The following is a 17,973-nucleotide window of genomic DNA, read 5'->3' on the forward strand; positions in this document are numbered from 1 at the left end:
CTGAGAGAATGGGATGGAGTCCTTACAGGAAGCGGGGTGTGAGGAGCTGTAGTCGAGGTAGCTGTGGGAGTCGGTAGGCTTGTAATGGATATTGGTGGACAGTCTATCATCAGAAATTGAGACAGAGAGGTCAAGGAAGGGAAGAGAAGTGTCAGAGATGGACCATGTGAAAATGATGGAGGGGTGGAGATTGGAAGCAAAATTAATAAATTTTTCCAGGTCCCGACGAGAGCACCTCACATTTATCCACATTATACTGCATCTTGCCATGCATTTGCCCACTCACTCAGCTTGTCCAAATCTCACTGAAGCATCTCTGCATCCTCCTCAGAGCTCACCAGCTTTGAGTCATCTGCAAATTTGGAGAGATTACGTTTAGTTCCCTCATCTTAATCATTAATATATATCGTGAATAGCTGGGGTCTCAGCATCGATCCCTGTGGTACCCCACTAGTCACTGCCTGCCATTTGGAAAAAGACCCGTTTATTCCTACTCTGTTTCCTGTCTGCCAACAGTTTTCTATCCATCTCAATACACTATCCTCAATCCCATACACTTTAATTTTACATGCTAATCTCTTACGTGGGACTTTGTCAAAAGCCTTCTGAAAATCCAAATAAACCACATCCACTGGCTCCCCCTCATCAGCTCTACTAGTTACTTCCTCGAAAAATTCCAGTAGATTTGTCAAGCATGATTTCCCCTTCATAAATCGATGCTGACTCTGTCCGATTCTGCCACTGCTTTCCAAGTGCTCAGCTATTAAACCTTTTATCATGGACTCTAGAATTTTCCCCACTACTGACGTCAGGCTGACTGGTCTATAATTCCCTGTTTTTTCTCTACCTCCCTTTTTAAATAGTGGGGTTACATTAGCTACCCCCCAATCTGTAGGAACTGTTCCAGAGTCTATAGAATCTCGGAAGATGATCACCAATGCATCCACTATTTCTAGGGCCACTTCCTGAAGCACTCTGGGATGTAGATTATCAGGCCTTGGGGATTTATCGGCCTTCAATCCCATCAATTTCTCCAACACCATTTCCCCACTAGTACTGATTTCTTTCAGTTCCTCTCTCTCACTAAACCCTGTGTTCCCCAACATTTCTGGGATGTTATTTGTGTCCTCCTTTGTGAAGGCAGAACCAAAGTATGTATTTAGTTGGTCAGCCATTTCTTTATTCGCCATTATAAATTCCCCTGTTGACTGTAAGGGACCTACATTTGTCTTCACCAATCTTTTTCTCTTCAAATACCTATAGAAACTTTTGCAGTCAGTTTTTATGTTCTCCGCAAGCTTACTCATACTCTATTTCTCTCTTTTTAATCAATCCCTTGGTCCTCCTTTGCTGAATTCTAAACTGCTCCCAATGCTCAGGTCTGTTGTTTTTTCTGGCCAATTTGTATGCCTCTTCCTTGGATCTAATACTATCTCTAAGTTCCCTTGTAAGCCATGGTTGGCCACCTTTCCTGTTTTACTTTTGAGCCAGTAGAGTTGAGGTCACAATCAGATCACCCATGATCTTATCAAATGGCAGAGCAAGCTGGTGGGGCAAATGGCCTATTCCTGCTCCTAATTCTTGTGTTCTTCACTACTTTCCCCAGCTCAAGTGAGATTAAGAATTCATGTATCTTGTGAATAACAACTTTTGGAGTGCAATCTAAATCTATCAGTGTAGTGAGATTAGATTGATATGGAGTTTTAGCTCTTGTGTCATAGATACCGTATGTGATTATGTCATCCAGGCTTCATTTTGTTTGTTGAATTTTAAGCTTTATTGCTGTGCACAGTCAGATCAAATTACTGTGCAATACAGTAGTTGTGAATCCCCATTCCTGCACTTCGACACAATTCTCAAGAGCTGGACTAAACCCAGCTGGTTGAATGACTTCCTTCTGTGCTGTTATTCTGTGATTCATTGCAGTGTTTTGAGCCTTTTAATGTGTATTTAAATCTGATTTAAACAAAATTCGGTCCCTGTGCAGATGTAGCATTATGATTTTAGTGATTTAAATTGGAAAGTGCATTTTTATAACGACACCAACTGCATATGTTCATACAAGCTGCTTTGTTCTCAATCGACTTCCATTCTGACCTCTCTAACCTTAGCCTCCTACATTATCCCAATGAAGTTCAAGGAACAGCACCTAATCTTTCAGCTAGGCACTTAACAGCTTTCTGGACTCAACTTGGAGCTCAACAATTTCAGATCAATAATACCTGTTTCTCTTTTTGTTGTTTTTTGACCCATTACTATCTCCTTTTGCATCACCAACCCTTTGCTGTTTAATCTCTTCTGCCTTCCACCCTACCAAAGACCTTCCCTTCAGTTCTTCAGCCATCCCCACCCCTTTCCCTGACTCTGTACTTGCTTAAAAACTGTTAGGTCTCTAACATTTTTCCAGTTCTGATAAAACGCTATCAATATCTCTCTCCACAGGTGCTGCCAGACCTGAGTATTTTCTGCATTTTCTTTGTGCTGAATATTGTGATTAATTAGGTGCTAAAATTATCATCTCCAAATGAGCAGGCTGAGTGCTACCCTAGGGTGCACATGTGGTCAGCACTTGGAAACTCTTTCGAGTTACCAACAGTCACAGATTGCAACTTCTTTCGAGTACAATCACAGTTCTTGGTTTTCCAGGAGTGGGACATGAACCCACAACCCTCTGATTCAAAGGCGAGGGTGCTATGAACTGAGCCACAGCTGACACCGGGTAAGCATCAGGCCTCAGCATTTCAAACAAATTTATTCTGATTGCTGCCAGCCGCATAGAACTCGAGCATTGGGAACTGACACTCCTAGAATCCCACCTAAGGTGAAATAAAGGCAACCACAAACCTTTATAATTACATATCTTTGAATATCTCTCCATTTTACACAGATTATCAATAGAATTAATGTGTTATTTTTACATTTAGTTGAAAATGATCAGGAAAAGCAGGTGGGGTTTATTCTGCTTCCATTTTGGTTATTTGCAATGGCAATTATTTGTTCTGGGGAAACATTTTGGCCACTTGTAATAATTGTGCCTTTTTTTATACTGAGGTTAATTTGATCACTTTGCCAACATTTTAATTGTCCTTTGTAATTAATTAACCAAGCTTGTGTTTGGAGCAGCCATCAAAGCTAAACTCTTATGGGTATTGTTTCCTTGCACGCAATATATTTCCTTAGGTAATTGTACTCTACACAGTTGGAAAAACAGACATGCAATGCCTTCAGGCAAAACCTATTATCTGATACAGTGGTACTGTATAAATTGAAGTCCATACAACACAAATAAGAATTTTGTTAAATTAGACAGCTATGTTGAAATTTTGGAACCAAACATGTTTTATAATAGTTGAAGCATTATTTGGAGAAGTTGTACATTAAGTTCCTGATTGTGCTGAGTTTCTTGATGCTGATGGGCAATCAGTAGGAGGACTTGAATCAGCTACAACCCACTTAGGCTTCATGAGGAGATATTTAACCCATATGCTATCCATTGACTCTACAAAGCTCATATGGGATGATGGCATGATGATGCCTAGCTGTGATGCACCTGGTGATTGAACAGCCTGAGAAATTTTGTTCTGGATGTAAATGAAGATTGGTCTGTTAGGTAAGGTAATATCTTAGAGGAACCATACGTACATCAAGGTTGGTGGGTGGAGGGAAGCGGACAATTAAATTGGAATAAATTTCATCATATCCTCGGTATCCAGTCACTGTATAAAATTAAATGGTCTGTCTGATGTAGATGAATCCAAAGTGACATAATCTGACCAAGTTAAAGGATGAAAGTTATGTATTGGAACCCTGGGGCTGAACTGCAATTATACTTGATTAGGTGCAGTGCCGTGCTTGGAAAAATAAAACAGTTATGCCTTCTGTGTATAATCATGTTCCTTGCCATACCAAGGGTGAAAGTTATGGACTTGCCTGCTTTCAGGATCTTTCCTCCTGTTATGACCGATGCAATTGGTAAAGTGGAGTTATTTAAAAATCCCAGAGGGAAACTTTAAATTAAACTATCATAACCTATATTTTTAAGTGTTATGTTTGAGATGCAACTCTAAATGCAGGAATCAGACCACCAGTTCTCAGTTTTACATTAAATTAAAGGAAACATTTTATTAATTTACACAGGTTAAAATAGATATACACATGGCTACAAATTACTACCATCATAACTTTTAACAAATTCCTAAACTAATCTCCATTAAGGCAACAGTGACCCACAGACTTGACCAAACAACAGGCAAAGCATTTTCACCTTACGAATTCAAAATTAGGTTCTTTCCCTTAGTTCCTGTGGAGCCATTTTGAGCTTGCAGCTGCCTTTTGATCTCATGTTGCCTCTACACACCGAAAACTACTGAAGTTATACCTACCAGTCCCATTTAAAGTTAATTCTCATTGTATCAACAATCTCTGAACTAAACCTCTCTAACAATAAAACCACTTTCATTGTACCAATTTTATTAGTAATAGAAACATATTGCTTGGTAGCTGCTGGAAAGGTGTCAGTTTTCACCCCACTTCTTGAATGCTCTGTTCAAAAAATAGAAATGCACCTATCTCCTTTTTACATATCAAAACTAGTACCCATCAAAGCACCCAGATTAACTGGCTTTAATCCAATTAAAACACACCCCCAGAATAAACCTCTATTTTAAAAGAAAAATATTTTCCAAAATATTATATACATTAATAGCTTCATGACATCCCCTCCTTATCAGAAAATGAACAGTCATAATTCTAAAAGACAGCTTCATTTTAATAACCCATCTCACACTATCTCCTATACTTATTACACTATTACATTACCAGATGCATTCATTAACATAGCAATATATATTATATACATATATTATATACACACACACAAGTCCTTGGTATCAACAGAAATCACTCCAGTTCAGTGTCCAGGTTTTTTGTTAAATGTCCCATTTTCATTTAAGTTTCAAACTCTTGATAACGCATCTGCAAACAGATTTTCTCTTCGAGCAATATGTATAATACGTAGATTAAATGGTTGTAATAATAGACTCCATCTGAAAAGCCTTGCACTTTTGTCACAAAATTTGCCCAAAAACTTCAAAGGATTATGGTCTGTATAAACAATTGTTTGCCACATAAATTTCAAAATGTTGCAATGCTAACACCAATCTCAAAGTCTCTTTCTCGATGGTTGAATATCTTCTCTTATGTACATTCAGCTTCCGTGGTAAATACAGCATTGATTTTTCAACTCCAGTGTCGTCGCCTTGTAACAGTGCAGCCCAATGCCTATATTGCTCGAGAAAACAGCCAACTTGAATTGCTTGGCATAATTGGGTACTGCCAATACTGGTGTCGTAGTTAATACAGTTTTCAAACAATCAGATGACTTCTGACACTCCAGTGTCCATTGAAACCTTTTTAATAGCTCAGTCAGTGGAGCAACCACTTGGTTAAAATTTGGTACAAATTTCCAGTAAAACCCGTTCATGACCAGAAATCTCAAAACTTCTCGTTTTGTTGTAGGAACTGGGAAATCCACAATAGCTTTGACTTCCGCATCTCCCGAAGCCACTTTACCATGTCCAATGGTATGGCCTAGATACATAACTTGCGCTTTTGCAAATTCACTTTTAGCCAAGTTCATCACCATTAGCTTCTTGCAGTCGAGTAAATAATTCTTCCAGATGCTGTAAATGCTCCTCCCATGTCTGACTGAAAACAATTAGATCACCAATATAAACCGCACAGTTGCTTAGACCTGCAATTACTTTGTTCGTCAGTCTTTGAAATGTCGCAGCTGCATTCTTCATACCAAATGGCATTACTTTAAACTGATATAGTCCACTTGGCGTTATAAAAGCTGATATCTCCTTTGCTCTCTCCGACAACGGTACCTGCCAATATCCTTTTAACAAGTCAATCTTTGTGATAAATTTCGATTGTCCCAATTTCTCAATACAATCCTCCAACCGTGGTATGGGATATGAATCCACTTTTGTCACTGCATTCACCTTTCGATAGTCCACACACAGTCTTTGTGTTCCACCCGGTTTCGGTACCAGTACAATAGGCGAACTCCAGTTACTGCAACTAAACTCAATGATACCATTTTGAAGCATGAAATCAATTCCTTTTTGTACTTGTGATAACTTTGCTGGATTTAATATATAAGGTTGTTGCCTCACTGAAGATGATATTTCTATACATACATCATGTAAAGTTAAATATGTCTTTCCCAATTTATTTCCACAAATAGGTTTGTGTGACTGCAGTAGCTTTTCCAAATCACTTTAACACTTGCTTGGAATGTAACTCAATATTTCATTTAAATTTTCAAGCACCGCCCCCCATTATCCAATTTGATTAGAGGAAAATCAATTTCAGAGTCCTGCACTTCTACCTCTTTCTCATCATCCACCATCACTAATGCCTCTTTTTGTTCCTCTTCCCTGTCAAAGTACTTTTTAAGCATATTTACATGATACACCCTCCTCTTCTTTCTTCTATCTGGAGTATTTATTAAATAATTTACCTCACTCAATTTCTTTTCAACCTTGTAAGGCCCACTAAATCTTGCATTTAATGAATCACCTAGAACTGGTAACAAAACTAGTTCTTTCTCTCCAGAAACAAAACTGCAAATTTTAGCCGCCTTATCTGCTTTCACTTTCATCACTCGTTGTGATATCTTTAAATGGTGCCTAGCCAACTCTCAACCTCTGTTCAATCTTTTCCTGAAATTTGATACGTAACCCAGGAATTTTGAATCAATTTCAGTGGTCCCCTTATCTCATGACCATAAACTAGTTCAAAAGGGCTAAAACCAGTCGATGCATTAGGAGCGTATCTAATAGCAAATAACAAAAATGGAATTCCCGTATCCCAATCCTGTGCATAATCCTGACAGTATGCTCTCTTCTTAGAAAGCATACATATGTTTTCTCATATTCCTAAATTTCTGTCTCTATGCTTAGAACCAACTCTTATGCACTCAAAATAGCTTTTTTCACCACATCATAATTCACCAACATTTCTTCTGAAAGCAAAGCATATACCTCAAGCCCCCAACCTAACAAATTAGAGTGTAATGACAACGTCCAGATTTGCTGTGGCCATTTCATCTGTTTAGCTTGCTTCTCAAATGAAATAAAGAATGCTTCAATATCATTTTTCTCAAACTTTGGAAGAGCTTGTACAAATTTAAACACATCCCCACTGGAGACAAATCCTTCCTCACATACTGATGTCTCTTTTCTAACTCAACATTTGCAGTTGGAATTCTCTCTCTCTCTTTTTCCTCCTCCTCCATCTTCGCAATTTCAACTTACCTTTTAAAAGCCATTTCTCTGTCCTTTGCTTCTAATTCAAGCTTTTTCATTTGTAATTGAAGTCTCACTACCTCCAGCTGTGACTCACTAGTGTCAGGTTTCACTGTAGATGCTGTGCTATACTTTTAACTATATCTGATTTCCTAGCCCAGGCAAGTAACCCCAATTGTAACTTATCCGCCAACTCTGTTAACTTACTTTTGGCTATTGTCTCCAAGCCAATCGGTTATTTCTTCTACTCCCAGACAAGCCTTTGCAATTGCCAAAGCCACCTTGCAGTCTCACCACCTCTAAAATACCTCACCAACTCTTGAATTCAAAGTGCCTCTCGCACTTGTAAACTTTAAGATTCACCAATTCCGAACCAATCAAGGAATTATAAATATAAGCATATTGCTTGGTAGCTGCTAGAAAGGCATCAGTTTTCATCCCACTACTTGAATGCTCTATTCAAAAAATGCAAATGCATGCTATCTCACATGTCAAAACTAGTACCCATCAAAGCACCCAGACTAGCTGGCTTTAATCCAATTAAGACACACCCTCAGACCAAACCTCTATTTTAAAAGAAAAATATTTTCCAAAATATTATATACATTAATAGCTTCATGAGACTTCCATTCATTTGTCAAAGTAATAATCTGATGCAGCTCCTCTTATTCTCACCGACAAGCGATTGACATTTGCAAGATATGCTTGAAGCATGGATTACACTCAGGCAGTGAATTTGACAATGGGCTGTACTGAAGTCTTATTACAATAGTAAGTGGATTCATTTTAAAACTCTGTTGTCCAACTCTTGATTGGGTCTGTTCTAGGTCAGCATAGCTTCCTGAAGTCTCACCCAGGGTTTTGACAACCTGATTCTTAAATCCCTCTTTTACCTACCTTTTGTACCTTAGCTAACCCTGTGGTACCGAGATGCTTAAAATTCCAATCGTTTAAATCTTCAAAACTCATTACTTGCACATGAAAACAAAAGAAGTTCAAAAATTGACAACATAGGATGTGGGGGCAAGAAACCTTTGGCTCCAGGACAGCAGTCTGTCATCATATAAATGTTTAATTCCAATTTTCTGCCCCCTCTACATTATTATTCGTACCCATGTTTCACCTCCCTTTTAAACATCCAATTGATTCTGCCACTGTGATGGCATAGGACATTACATTCAGCTTTCTCTGTGTGAACTTGAATTTATCTTTGCTTTATTGCTAACTTTATGTTCTGTTCAGAATTATCTGTTCTGAATTATCTATCCATTATCCTTTATTTGTGCTAAATGCCTCAATCAGAGCACCATTTGATCCTCCTCATGCTGCCCTATTTTTTCCAGATTTTCCTCCAGTTAAGTCACTTCTTCCCGGGTATAATTCTAGTGAATTGTTGCTGAACCCTCTTCAAAGCTGGTATTTTATTCCAAAACTGAACACGTTATTCCAAATGAAGTCTGACTAGTATCTGTCTGTCTGCAAGAGTGTTGGCATTCTATGCTTCTCACAATTACATTCTGCATCTTATTAGATTTTTGGGTGGCAACTGTGAGCAAAATTTTCACGCCACATGTACCTGGATCCCTAAATTTCATTGTTCCTTTATGCTCATTTAGACTGTATTCTCACCTCTTATTCTTGCAACCAGCTAAGTTTTCATGCAAGGTAAATATACTGATGCTGAGGAGGGGAGAAATCAGGTTTTTTTTTCCCTGTGAACCATATAAGTGAATTCGTAAAGATGACCAAGTTGTGTTTGATAGTATAATTTGAGTTTTATTTGTCACTGTTTTATAGATGCCAGTTTTCCACAACCTATAATCCGACCTCAGGACCAGATTGTCAATAAGAAGGAAGATGCCATGTTTCACTGTCAGTTCACAGCTACACCTCCCCCGAAACAGGAATGGTCATTTGATAATTCCACCATCAATAACTCATCACGGTAAGTGCTTGGTATATAGAGCAATGATTTGAATATAACGAGCAGCATGTTGATTATTAACTACACTTGGTGGTGCTAAGTGTACGTTCACTCGGAAACACATTCAGCATCATGGACCATGATGCATTCTGTCTTTTTCTCACCTGTTTCCTTTCTTCCTGTCCTTGAAAGGTTCAAAGAGATGAAAGGGAAATTTGCAGCTGATGTTAATAAGTTCTGCAAGCAATGACAAATTCATATGTGGACCTTGAAGCAGGGTAGAGATGAAAGGCAAATTTACAACTGATATCAGCAAATGCTTCAAACATGTTAAGTTATTGCTTTTTACTGGTGACTGTTCCAATGTTACTGGCTGCCCAACCAGTACCTGATGTCAATAGCTATCCTGTGTGTCAGCTTAAACAGTGCGCTTAAGACAATTGAATAATCCTATCACTGTCCCATATGAGGCTGCTTATATCGATCTAATCTCATCTCCTCCTGATCTGTAGACTTCAGTACCACATCAGGAAACACATTTGCCAACTGAGCCAGCTGGTTAAGCTATCAAAAGTAATTGTGATCTTGGAGCTTATTCTTTGGTCAGTCCCACAAATTACATAATTGAGTCACTCCTATGAGGTCTAGCCTTGAGTCTTGCATGATTAAAAGAAATTTCATTTAAACCCAGCCTGTCATCTTGAACAAAGCAGTCAAGAATGGAAGACCTAGTAATTACATGATCTTGATGCAGGCTATAAATCTGAATATTTGAGGCAGCTGTTTATAAGGACTGAACCCAAAGAGTGAAAAAGGAATAAAATAAAAATTCACCTATTACAGTTACAAAATGCAATGATGTTTCCTTTTTAAAGATTTGTGCCAAGTCAGAAAGGATGGACAAATGTGTGTTTTTGCCCATTGATTGGAGTCTTGCATAAGAGCAATACGTAAGAAGTAGGAGCATTAGTAGGCCATTTGACCACCTGGAGCCTGCTTCACCATTTAATAAGATCATGGCTGATCTGATTGTGGCTTTAACCACTTTCCTGCTTTCCTCCAATAATTGTTGACCTTGTAGATGAAAAATCTATCAAACTCAGCCTTTAGAATATTCAATGACGCAGCCTCCACTGCTCTCTGGGGAAGAGAATTCCAAAGTTTAATGAAACACTGAGAGAAGAAATCCCTCCTCATCTCGGTCTTAAATGATGGACCCCTTGGGCTTAATCATCACAGATTTGCACTAAGTGCGGTAGGGGGCGGGAAAAAGGACATTTTACTCGCTGGCCGCAGTGGCGGCTTTTCACGCTGCATTGTCCCGTTCCCACCTCATTAATCGTACATTCCCGGAAACACGTTAGGTCGCTGGCATGGCATCCTCTCATTCGCCCACCCTGCCGTCACATCAGGCCTTCAGTAAACCGGGTGCCATATTTAAAGGCTGCCCCTGCAAAGAGCTAGCACTCTTTAAGGGATAGGAAGCTGCTGCAAAGTCATGGCTGCCAAAGGGAGGAAACATGCTGCACCCAGATTTACCGACACTTCCTTCCAGTATCTACTGAACACAGTGAAGGCCCACTGCGATGTCCTCTACACCGGCTGTGGGTGAAGGCCAGCAAGCAAGGTGACAAATCCAGCATGGGAGGTGGTGGTGACAGTCGTGGTCAGTGCCAACGCCCTGCAAAGAAGACAGCCACCCAGTGTCGAAAGAGGATGAATGATCTCCATTACAACAGGGTAAGTCACTCTTCTCATCACTTTCAACACTCTCACTCTCAAACCCATCTCACATCCACAGGGATCTCACTCACTGCCAGTTCAAGGGACATCACCATTCATTCTCTCTCACACACCTTCATTGCCCTCATCCTGTTCATGGCACCACTCATTATCCACACATGCCAGGCATACTTATCATCTGGCCTGGCAGGCACCCTGCTTATACTCACTCCATCTCTATTCATGCAGGGCAAGCTGGCACCTAAGAAAAGGTAGAGGTCACAGACTGGTGGAGGAATGCCTGAAATCAAGGTCTTCACGGACTTTGAAAATAGTCATCCAGCTGGCTGGCGAAGGCCTGGGCCTTTCCTGTGCTGACGGATCCTCACTTGGTTGGCGATGCTGAACCAAGCCCAGGTTTCTGGCACTTGGAGGACTGCTGGTGACCAGAAATCTGCTGAGTGAGAGTCAGATGATGAGCCTCTGGGCTGGGTCATACCTCGATGGCTGGAGCTGCAAAGACAAGCTCGGGAACATCAGAAAGGGATGTCCGTTGCACTCCTCAGATTGCAAGGCATGATGGAGGAGTCTGTCTGCCTGCAGTCTGAGGTGATAGTGCCAGCATGCCAACGCACTGAGGTCAACACTGGTAGGATGGCGGCCACCATGCAGACCTTGGTCCAGGACACCGGTCCTGCGCTGCTGCGCGGGCTGAACTCCATCGCTGACGTGAGAGGGGTGCAGGGTGGCTCGATCTCACTCCATCTTTCGAGGAGTCAAATGGGGCCCTCGGACACCCAGAGGAAGGAGGATCAGCAAGTGCACGCCTCGGGGCCATCCATCCAGGTGACTCCGGGAGTGTCCAGCCCATCTAAGTCCCCCCTTCCTGTGGCCAGCTCCACAGGCTGAGGAGGATGCCACTACCACGCAGCAGGACCCCGAAAGCAGGCCGGGGCCCTACAGGTCTAGGCCCTCCAGAAGACGCATGACAAGGTCATCACAGGGCGTAGCAGTCAACAGACTGCCTCCACCTCTGCTGTGGATGTCAGGGGAGTACCACGACGTAGCAGCAGTATTAGGAAGGTTAAGAAATGTAGTTGCATAGCCTGCGCATGAGTGTTAATCACTTGTACATAATGTTCACTTCCTTAATAAACTCCCAAGAACGTCTCCTTGCCTATGGCTTTTTGTTCTGATGAGTAGTGTTTGTGTCGCTGAGATGTGAAACCTTGGTCCCTGCTCAAGATAAAAGCAGGTGTCTCAGTCCAGGGCCTCCTTAATGTGCCTTGTGCAACCTTCCCAGCGCACTGATGGTATGCCTTCACTGTGACTGGATATATCAGTCATGCCTGAACCTCGATGGGGCCTATCATTGCTGCCAGAATGCACTGGGCCGGTGGCACAGAGTTTCATCATTCTCTCTATGTGCTCCTAGCACCCTTTGAGGTTTGGCTGGACCCCATCTCATCAGCATCTGTGTCCGGTGGTCCTGAAGGGTTCAGCTCGCTAAGGATGCTGTAGGATCAGGAGAAGTTAGTTTCCCTGCTGCATCTCCATGATATGACCCTGTACACAGAACCCAAGCAAGGTGCCATCAGCCAGACAGGAGTCAGATGTAAGTTGTGTGAAGACCTGTGATGTCTCCTCACTGCAATATGAAAATGAGACTTCGTCTCCACAACGATTGTGCGATGGTCACTCCTACCGATACAGTCATGGACAGATGTATCCGCGGCAGGCAGGTTGGTGAGGATGAGGTCAAGTATTTCCCTCTTGTTGGTTCCCTCAACCTGTTGCAGACGCAGTCTAGCAGCTATATCCTTTAGGACTCGGCCAGTTTGATCAGTAGTGGTGCTACCGAGCCACCCTTGGTGATGGACATTGAAGTCCCCCACCCAGAGTATATTCTGCGTCCTTGGCACCCTCAGTGCTTTCTCCAAGTGGTGTTCAACATGGAGGAGCACTGATTCATCAGCTGAGGGAGGGCGGTACGTGGTAATCAGCATGAGGTTTCCTTGCTATGATGCCATGAAACTTCATGAACTAGGGTTGATCCCCTGGTTTGATGGTAATGGTAGAGTGAGGGATATGCCAGGCCATGAGGTTAGATTGTGTTAGAGTACAATTCTCCGTCATCTGCAGGAATGACAAGCACTGCCTATAGACCCTGGGCCTAGCTAGGTGCTGACCAGCAGCAGCTTGCTGCGGTTCTTCAATGGCATGCGTGGGAGCCCCAGCTGCCCCTTCTATCTTAAGGTGCTGCTCCTTCTGCCCAGCCAGGTGCCTCAGTCGCTCTCTTCTCTGGTGTCTTTGCCTTCTGTGTGCCAACGGATCAGATCTAAGCTCTGCAGTCCTGCCACACCCAGTCATGAATGGTGGTGGACAATTAAACAACTCTCTAGAGGAGGAGGTTCCACAAATATCCCCACCCTCAATGATGGAGAGCCCAGCACATCAGTGCAAAAGATAAGGCTGGAGCATTTGCAAAAATCTTCAGCCGGAAGTGCCGAGTGGATGATCTATCTTTGCCTCCTCGGGAGGTCCCCAGCATCACAGATGCCAGTCTTCAGCCAATTCAATTCACTCCACGTGATATCAAGAAACGGCTGAAGGCACTGGATAGTGCAATGGCTATAGGCCTTGACAATATTCTGGCAGTAGTACTGAAGACTTGAGCTCTAGAACTTGCCACGTGCGAAGCCAAGCTGTTCCAGTACAGTTACAACACTGACATCTACCCAGCTATGTGAAAAATTGCCCAGGTATTTCCTGAACAAACAAAGCAGGACAAATCCAACTCGGCCAATTACCCCCCATCAGCCCACTCTTGATCATCAGTAAAGTAGTGGAAGGGGCCACCAACAGTGCTATCAGTGGCACTTGCTTAGCAAAAACCTGCTCACTGATGCCCAGTTTGGGTTCCACCAGGGCCACTCAGCTCCTGACCTCAGCAACCCCTTACTATAATATTATGCCTTCTGGTCCTAGTCTGGTTCAAACATGGACAAAAGAGCTGAACTTCAGAGGTGAGGTGAGAGTGACTGCCCTTGACATCAAGGCCGCATTTGACCAGGTGTGGCATCAAGGAGCCCTAGCACTATTGTAGTCAATGGGAATCGGGGAAAACTCTCCACAGTTTAAATCATATCTAGCACAAAAGAAGATGGTTGTGGTTGTTGGAGGTCAGTCATCTTAGCTCCAGGACATCACTGCAGGAGTTCCTCGAGGTAGTGTCGTCAGCCCAACCATCTTCAGTTGCGTCATAAGACCAAAAGACGTAGGAGCAGAAGTAGGCCATTAGGCCCATTGAGTCTGGTCCGCCATTCAATGAGATCGTGACTGACCTAATAATCCTCAACTCCACTTTCCTGCCTTTTCCCCAAAGGCCTTGATTCTATTACTGATTAAAAATCTGTCTATCTCGGCCTTGAATATACTTAACGACCCAGCCTCTACAGCCCTCTGCGGTAAAGATTTACTACCCTCTGAGAGAAGAAATTCCTCCTCATGTCTGTCTTAAATGGGCAACCCCTTACTATAATATTATGCCTTCTGGTCCTAGTCTCTCCCACAAGGGGAAGCAACCTCTCAGCATCTATGCTGTCAAGCCCCCTAAGAATCTTATATGTTTCAATAAGGTTGCCTCTCATTCTTCTAAACTCCAATGGGTACAGGCCCAACCTACTCAACCTCTCCTCATAACAAAATCTCTCCATACCCAGGATCAACCTAGTGAACCTTCTCTGGACTGCCTCCAATGCCAGTGTACCTTTCCTTACATAAGGGGACCAAAACTTTTTTAACATTTAATTCCTTCATCTAAATCATTAATATTTATTGGGGTCCCAGCACTGATCCCTGTGGTACCCCACCAGTCACTGCCTGCCATTCAGAAAAAGACCCATGCAGATTCCATATCGTCGGAGCTAATATCTTTCCTCACTATCACGTTAATTTCCTCTTTAACCAGCAATGCAACTCCACCGCCTTTTCCTTTTTGTCTGTCCTTCCTAAATACTGAATACCCCTGGATGTTCAGTTCCCATCCCTGCAGCCATGTCTCCGTAATCCCAACTATATCATACCTGTTGACATCTATTTGCGCGGTTAATTCATCCATTTTATGGCGAATGCTCCTCGCGTTAAGGCACAAAGCCTTAAGGCTTGTCTTTTTAACATTACTTGACCCGTTCCCACTATTTTTCACTGAGGCCCTGTTTGATTCTTGCCCTTGATTTCTCTGCCTATCACTTTTCCTTATTCCCCTTTCTGTCTTTTGTTCTTGTCCTTGATTCCCCCTCCCCTGACTCCTTGCATAGGTTCCCACCTCCCTGCCATTTTAGTTTAAACTCTCCCCAACCACTCAAGCAAATATTCCCCCTAGGACATCAGTCCCGGTCCTGCCCAAGTGTAACCCATCCAGTTTGTACTGGTCCCACCTCCCCCAGAATCAGTCCCAATGTCCCAGGAATCTGAAACCCTCCCCCTCACACCATCTCTTCAGCCAAGTAGTCATCTGATATATCCTGCTATTTCTACTCTGACTAGCACGTGGCACTGGTAGTAATCCTGAGATCACTACCTTTGAGGTCCTATTTTTCAACTTACTTCCTAACTCCCTATATTCTGCTTATAGGACCATTTTTTTTATCCTTTTTTTTTTAACCTATGTCGTTTGTACCAACGTGTACCACGACCACTGGCTGTTTCTCCCCCCCCCTGCCTTCAGAATGTCCTTCAGCAGCTCTGAGACATCCTTGACCCTAGCACCAGGGAGGCAACATACCATCCTGGAGTCTCGTTTGCGGCCACAGAAACGCCTATCTATTCCCCTTACAATTGAATCCCCTATAACTATTGCATTCCCACACTTTTTACTCCTCCCCTGTGCAGCAGAGCCAACTGTGGTGCAATGAATTTGGCTGTTGCTGCTTTCTCCTGAGAGGCCACTCCCCTCAATGGTATCCAAAGTGGTATATCTGTTTTGCAGGGGAATAGCCACAGGAGATTCCTGCACTGCCTGCCTAGTCCTCTTGCTCTGCCTGGTGGCCACCCATTCCCTTCCTGCCTGTGGACTTATAGCCTGCGGTGTGACCACCTCTCTATACGTGCTATCCACGATACTCTCCGCTTCGCAGATGCTCCACAGTGTCCCCAGTCACTGCTACAGCTCCGAAACCCGGGCGCCCAGGAGCTGCTGCTGGAGACACTTCCCGCACGCACACTGGCCCCAGGCACTGGAAATGTTCCTGGCTTCCCACATAGAGCAGGAGGAGCAAACCACGGCTTTGAACTCTCCTGCCATGACTTACCCCTTTAAATTAAGTTAAACCTTTTGGAAGATACTCAATATCAAATAATATCAATTACTTTAGAGCCTTTCTTCCCTGCTCCTTGTTGTTACAGAATATAGCCCTTACAAACGATGAACCACAAAATAAGACCTTAAAAACTATTAGCGATAAAAGTAGTAAATACTTACCCGACTGTACTCACGGTACTCAAAGGATCACCTTGTGCCCTCCTCACTGAACTCCTTCAGTCACCTCTGCTCTCCCAGCTCCTTTTCATTTCCCAACTGCTCTCGCGCTCCTTTTCAACTCCCGACTCCTCTCGCACTTCTCTTCCTGATCTTATACCTGTTTACTTCTATTTGTGCCATCAGTTCATCTACTTTGTTGCAAATGTTGCGTGCATTCAGATAGGATGATCTTTAATTCTGCCTTTTTAGCACTCCGTATTTTGACTGTTTCATGCTGGCATTTGTTTCTGCTGCCTTCTGCTTTTTCACTACTTTTCTACTTCACATTACCAGCTTTGTTTTTCTCCTATCCAAATTCCCTCTCAGGTTCCCATTCCCCCGACAGGCAAGTTTAAACCCTCCCCAACAGCACTAGCAAAACTCCCTGCAAGGATGTTTGTCCCAGTCCTACTAAGGTGTAAGCCATGCTCCTTGTACACTTCCCACCTGCCCCAGAACCGCTCACAATGCCCCATAAATCTATTGCCCTCCCTCCTACATCATTTCTTCAGCCATGTGTTCATTTGTTCAATCCTCCTATTTCTATGCTCACCAGTAAATGGTACTGAGAGTAATCCCAAGATTAATGTCTTGGAGGCCTTCATTTTCAATCTCTTTCCTGGCTCACTAAAATCCTAAATGGAAGTTGGGTGTCGTCAGCGTACATGTGGAATCTGACTTATCCTCTTATGTCTCTAAAGGGTAGCATGTGAATGAGAAATAAGAGGGGACCAAGGATAGATCCTTGGGTATACCAGAGGCAACCGTGCAGGAGCCAGGAGAGAAGCCATTACAAGTGGACCTCCGGTTACGATTAGATAGATAGGAATGAAACCAGGTAACAGCAACCCCATCCAGCTGAGCGAAAGTGGAGAAGGATGGCATGATCAACTGTCAGAGGCTTCATGTAGGTTGAAAAGGATGACCAAAGGTAATTTGCCTTTTTCACAGTAACTCAGGATGTCACTAGTGACTTGATAAGTGCCATTTTAATATTATGTCATGAGAGGAAACCTGATTGGAGGAATCCAAACTTGGCATTCTGGGCAAGATGGGCACAACTTTGGGAGGTGACAACATGTTGAAGGACTTTGGAGAGAAAAGGGAGGATGGAGATGGGGCTGTAGTTTGCAAGGATACAAGTTCAGGGCTAGGATGGGGGTGGAGAGCCTTGGAGGAAGTTCAGCCCAGTGGTTTGAGGACGGGAGGGAGGTGGCAGAGGTAGCTGATCACATGGCCTCAACTGTGATGACGAAGTCCATCAGCTCTTCATACTTGTTGAAGGTGAGGGTAGCAGAGACAAAGGAGAGGGATTTAAGGTGGGTTGCCATGAAGAAGTCGGTGGTTACTTCCCATTCCAGACTGCCAGAAATCAAGCTATTAGATATTTTCACATTGGCAATTTGTCAGATTGCAAAACAGAAATATTCATGCAACTTAGGCAAGCTTACAATGTAGATGCAATCTGATCCCAGTGGAGAACTGAAGAAATT

General features: G+C 42.9%; 1 protein-coding gene across 2 annotated transcripts in view; it reads left to right on the top strand.

The window, feature by feature from the left end:
• Positions 1–17,973, top strand: part of LOC144681065 (inactive tyrosine-protein kinase 7-like) — a 317,600-nt gene that overhangs the window by 186,878 nt on the left and 112,749 nt on the right. For both annotated transcript variants that reach the window (XM_078542773.1, XM_078542774.1), the window contains exon 5: positions 9,111–9,258. In XM_078542773.1, coding sequence (XP_078398899.1) covers positions 9,111–9,258 — 148 coding nt within the window. The remainder of the gene's footprint in view (positions 1–9,110; positions 9,259–17,973) is intronic.

The sequence above is a fragment of the Cetorhinus maximus genome, chromosome 5 (assembly GCF_964194155.1).
Source record: "Cetorhinus maximus chromosome 5, sCetMax3.hap1.1, whole genome shotgun sequence".
NCBI lineage: Eukaryota > Metazoa > Chordata > Chondrichthyes > Lamniformes > Cetorhinidae > Cetorhinus > Cetorhinus maximus.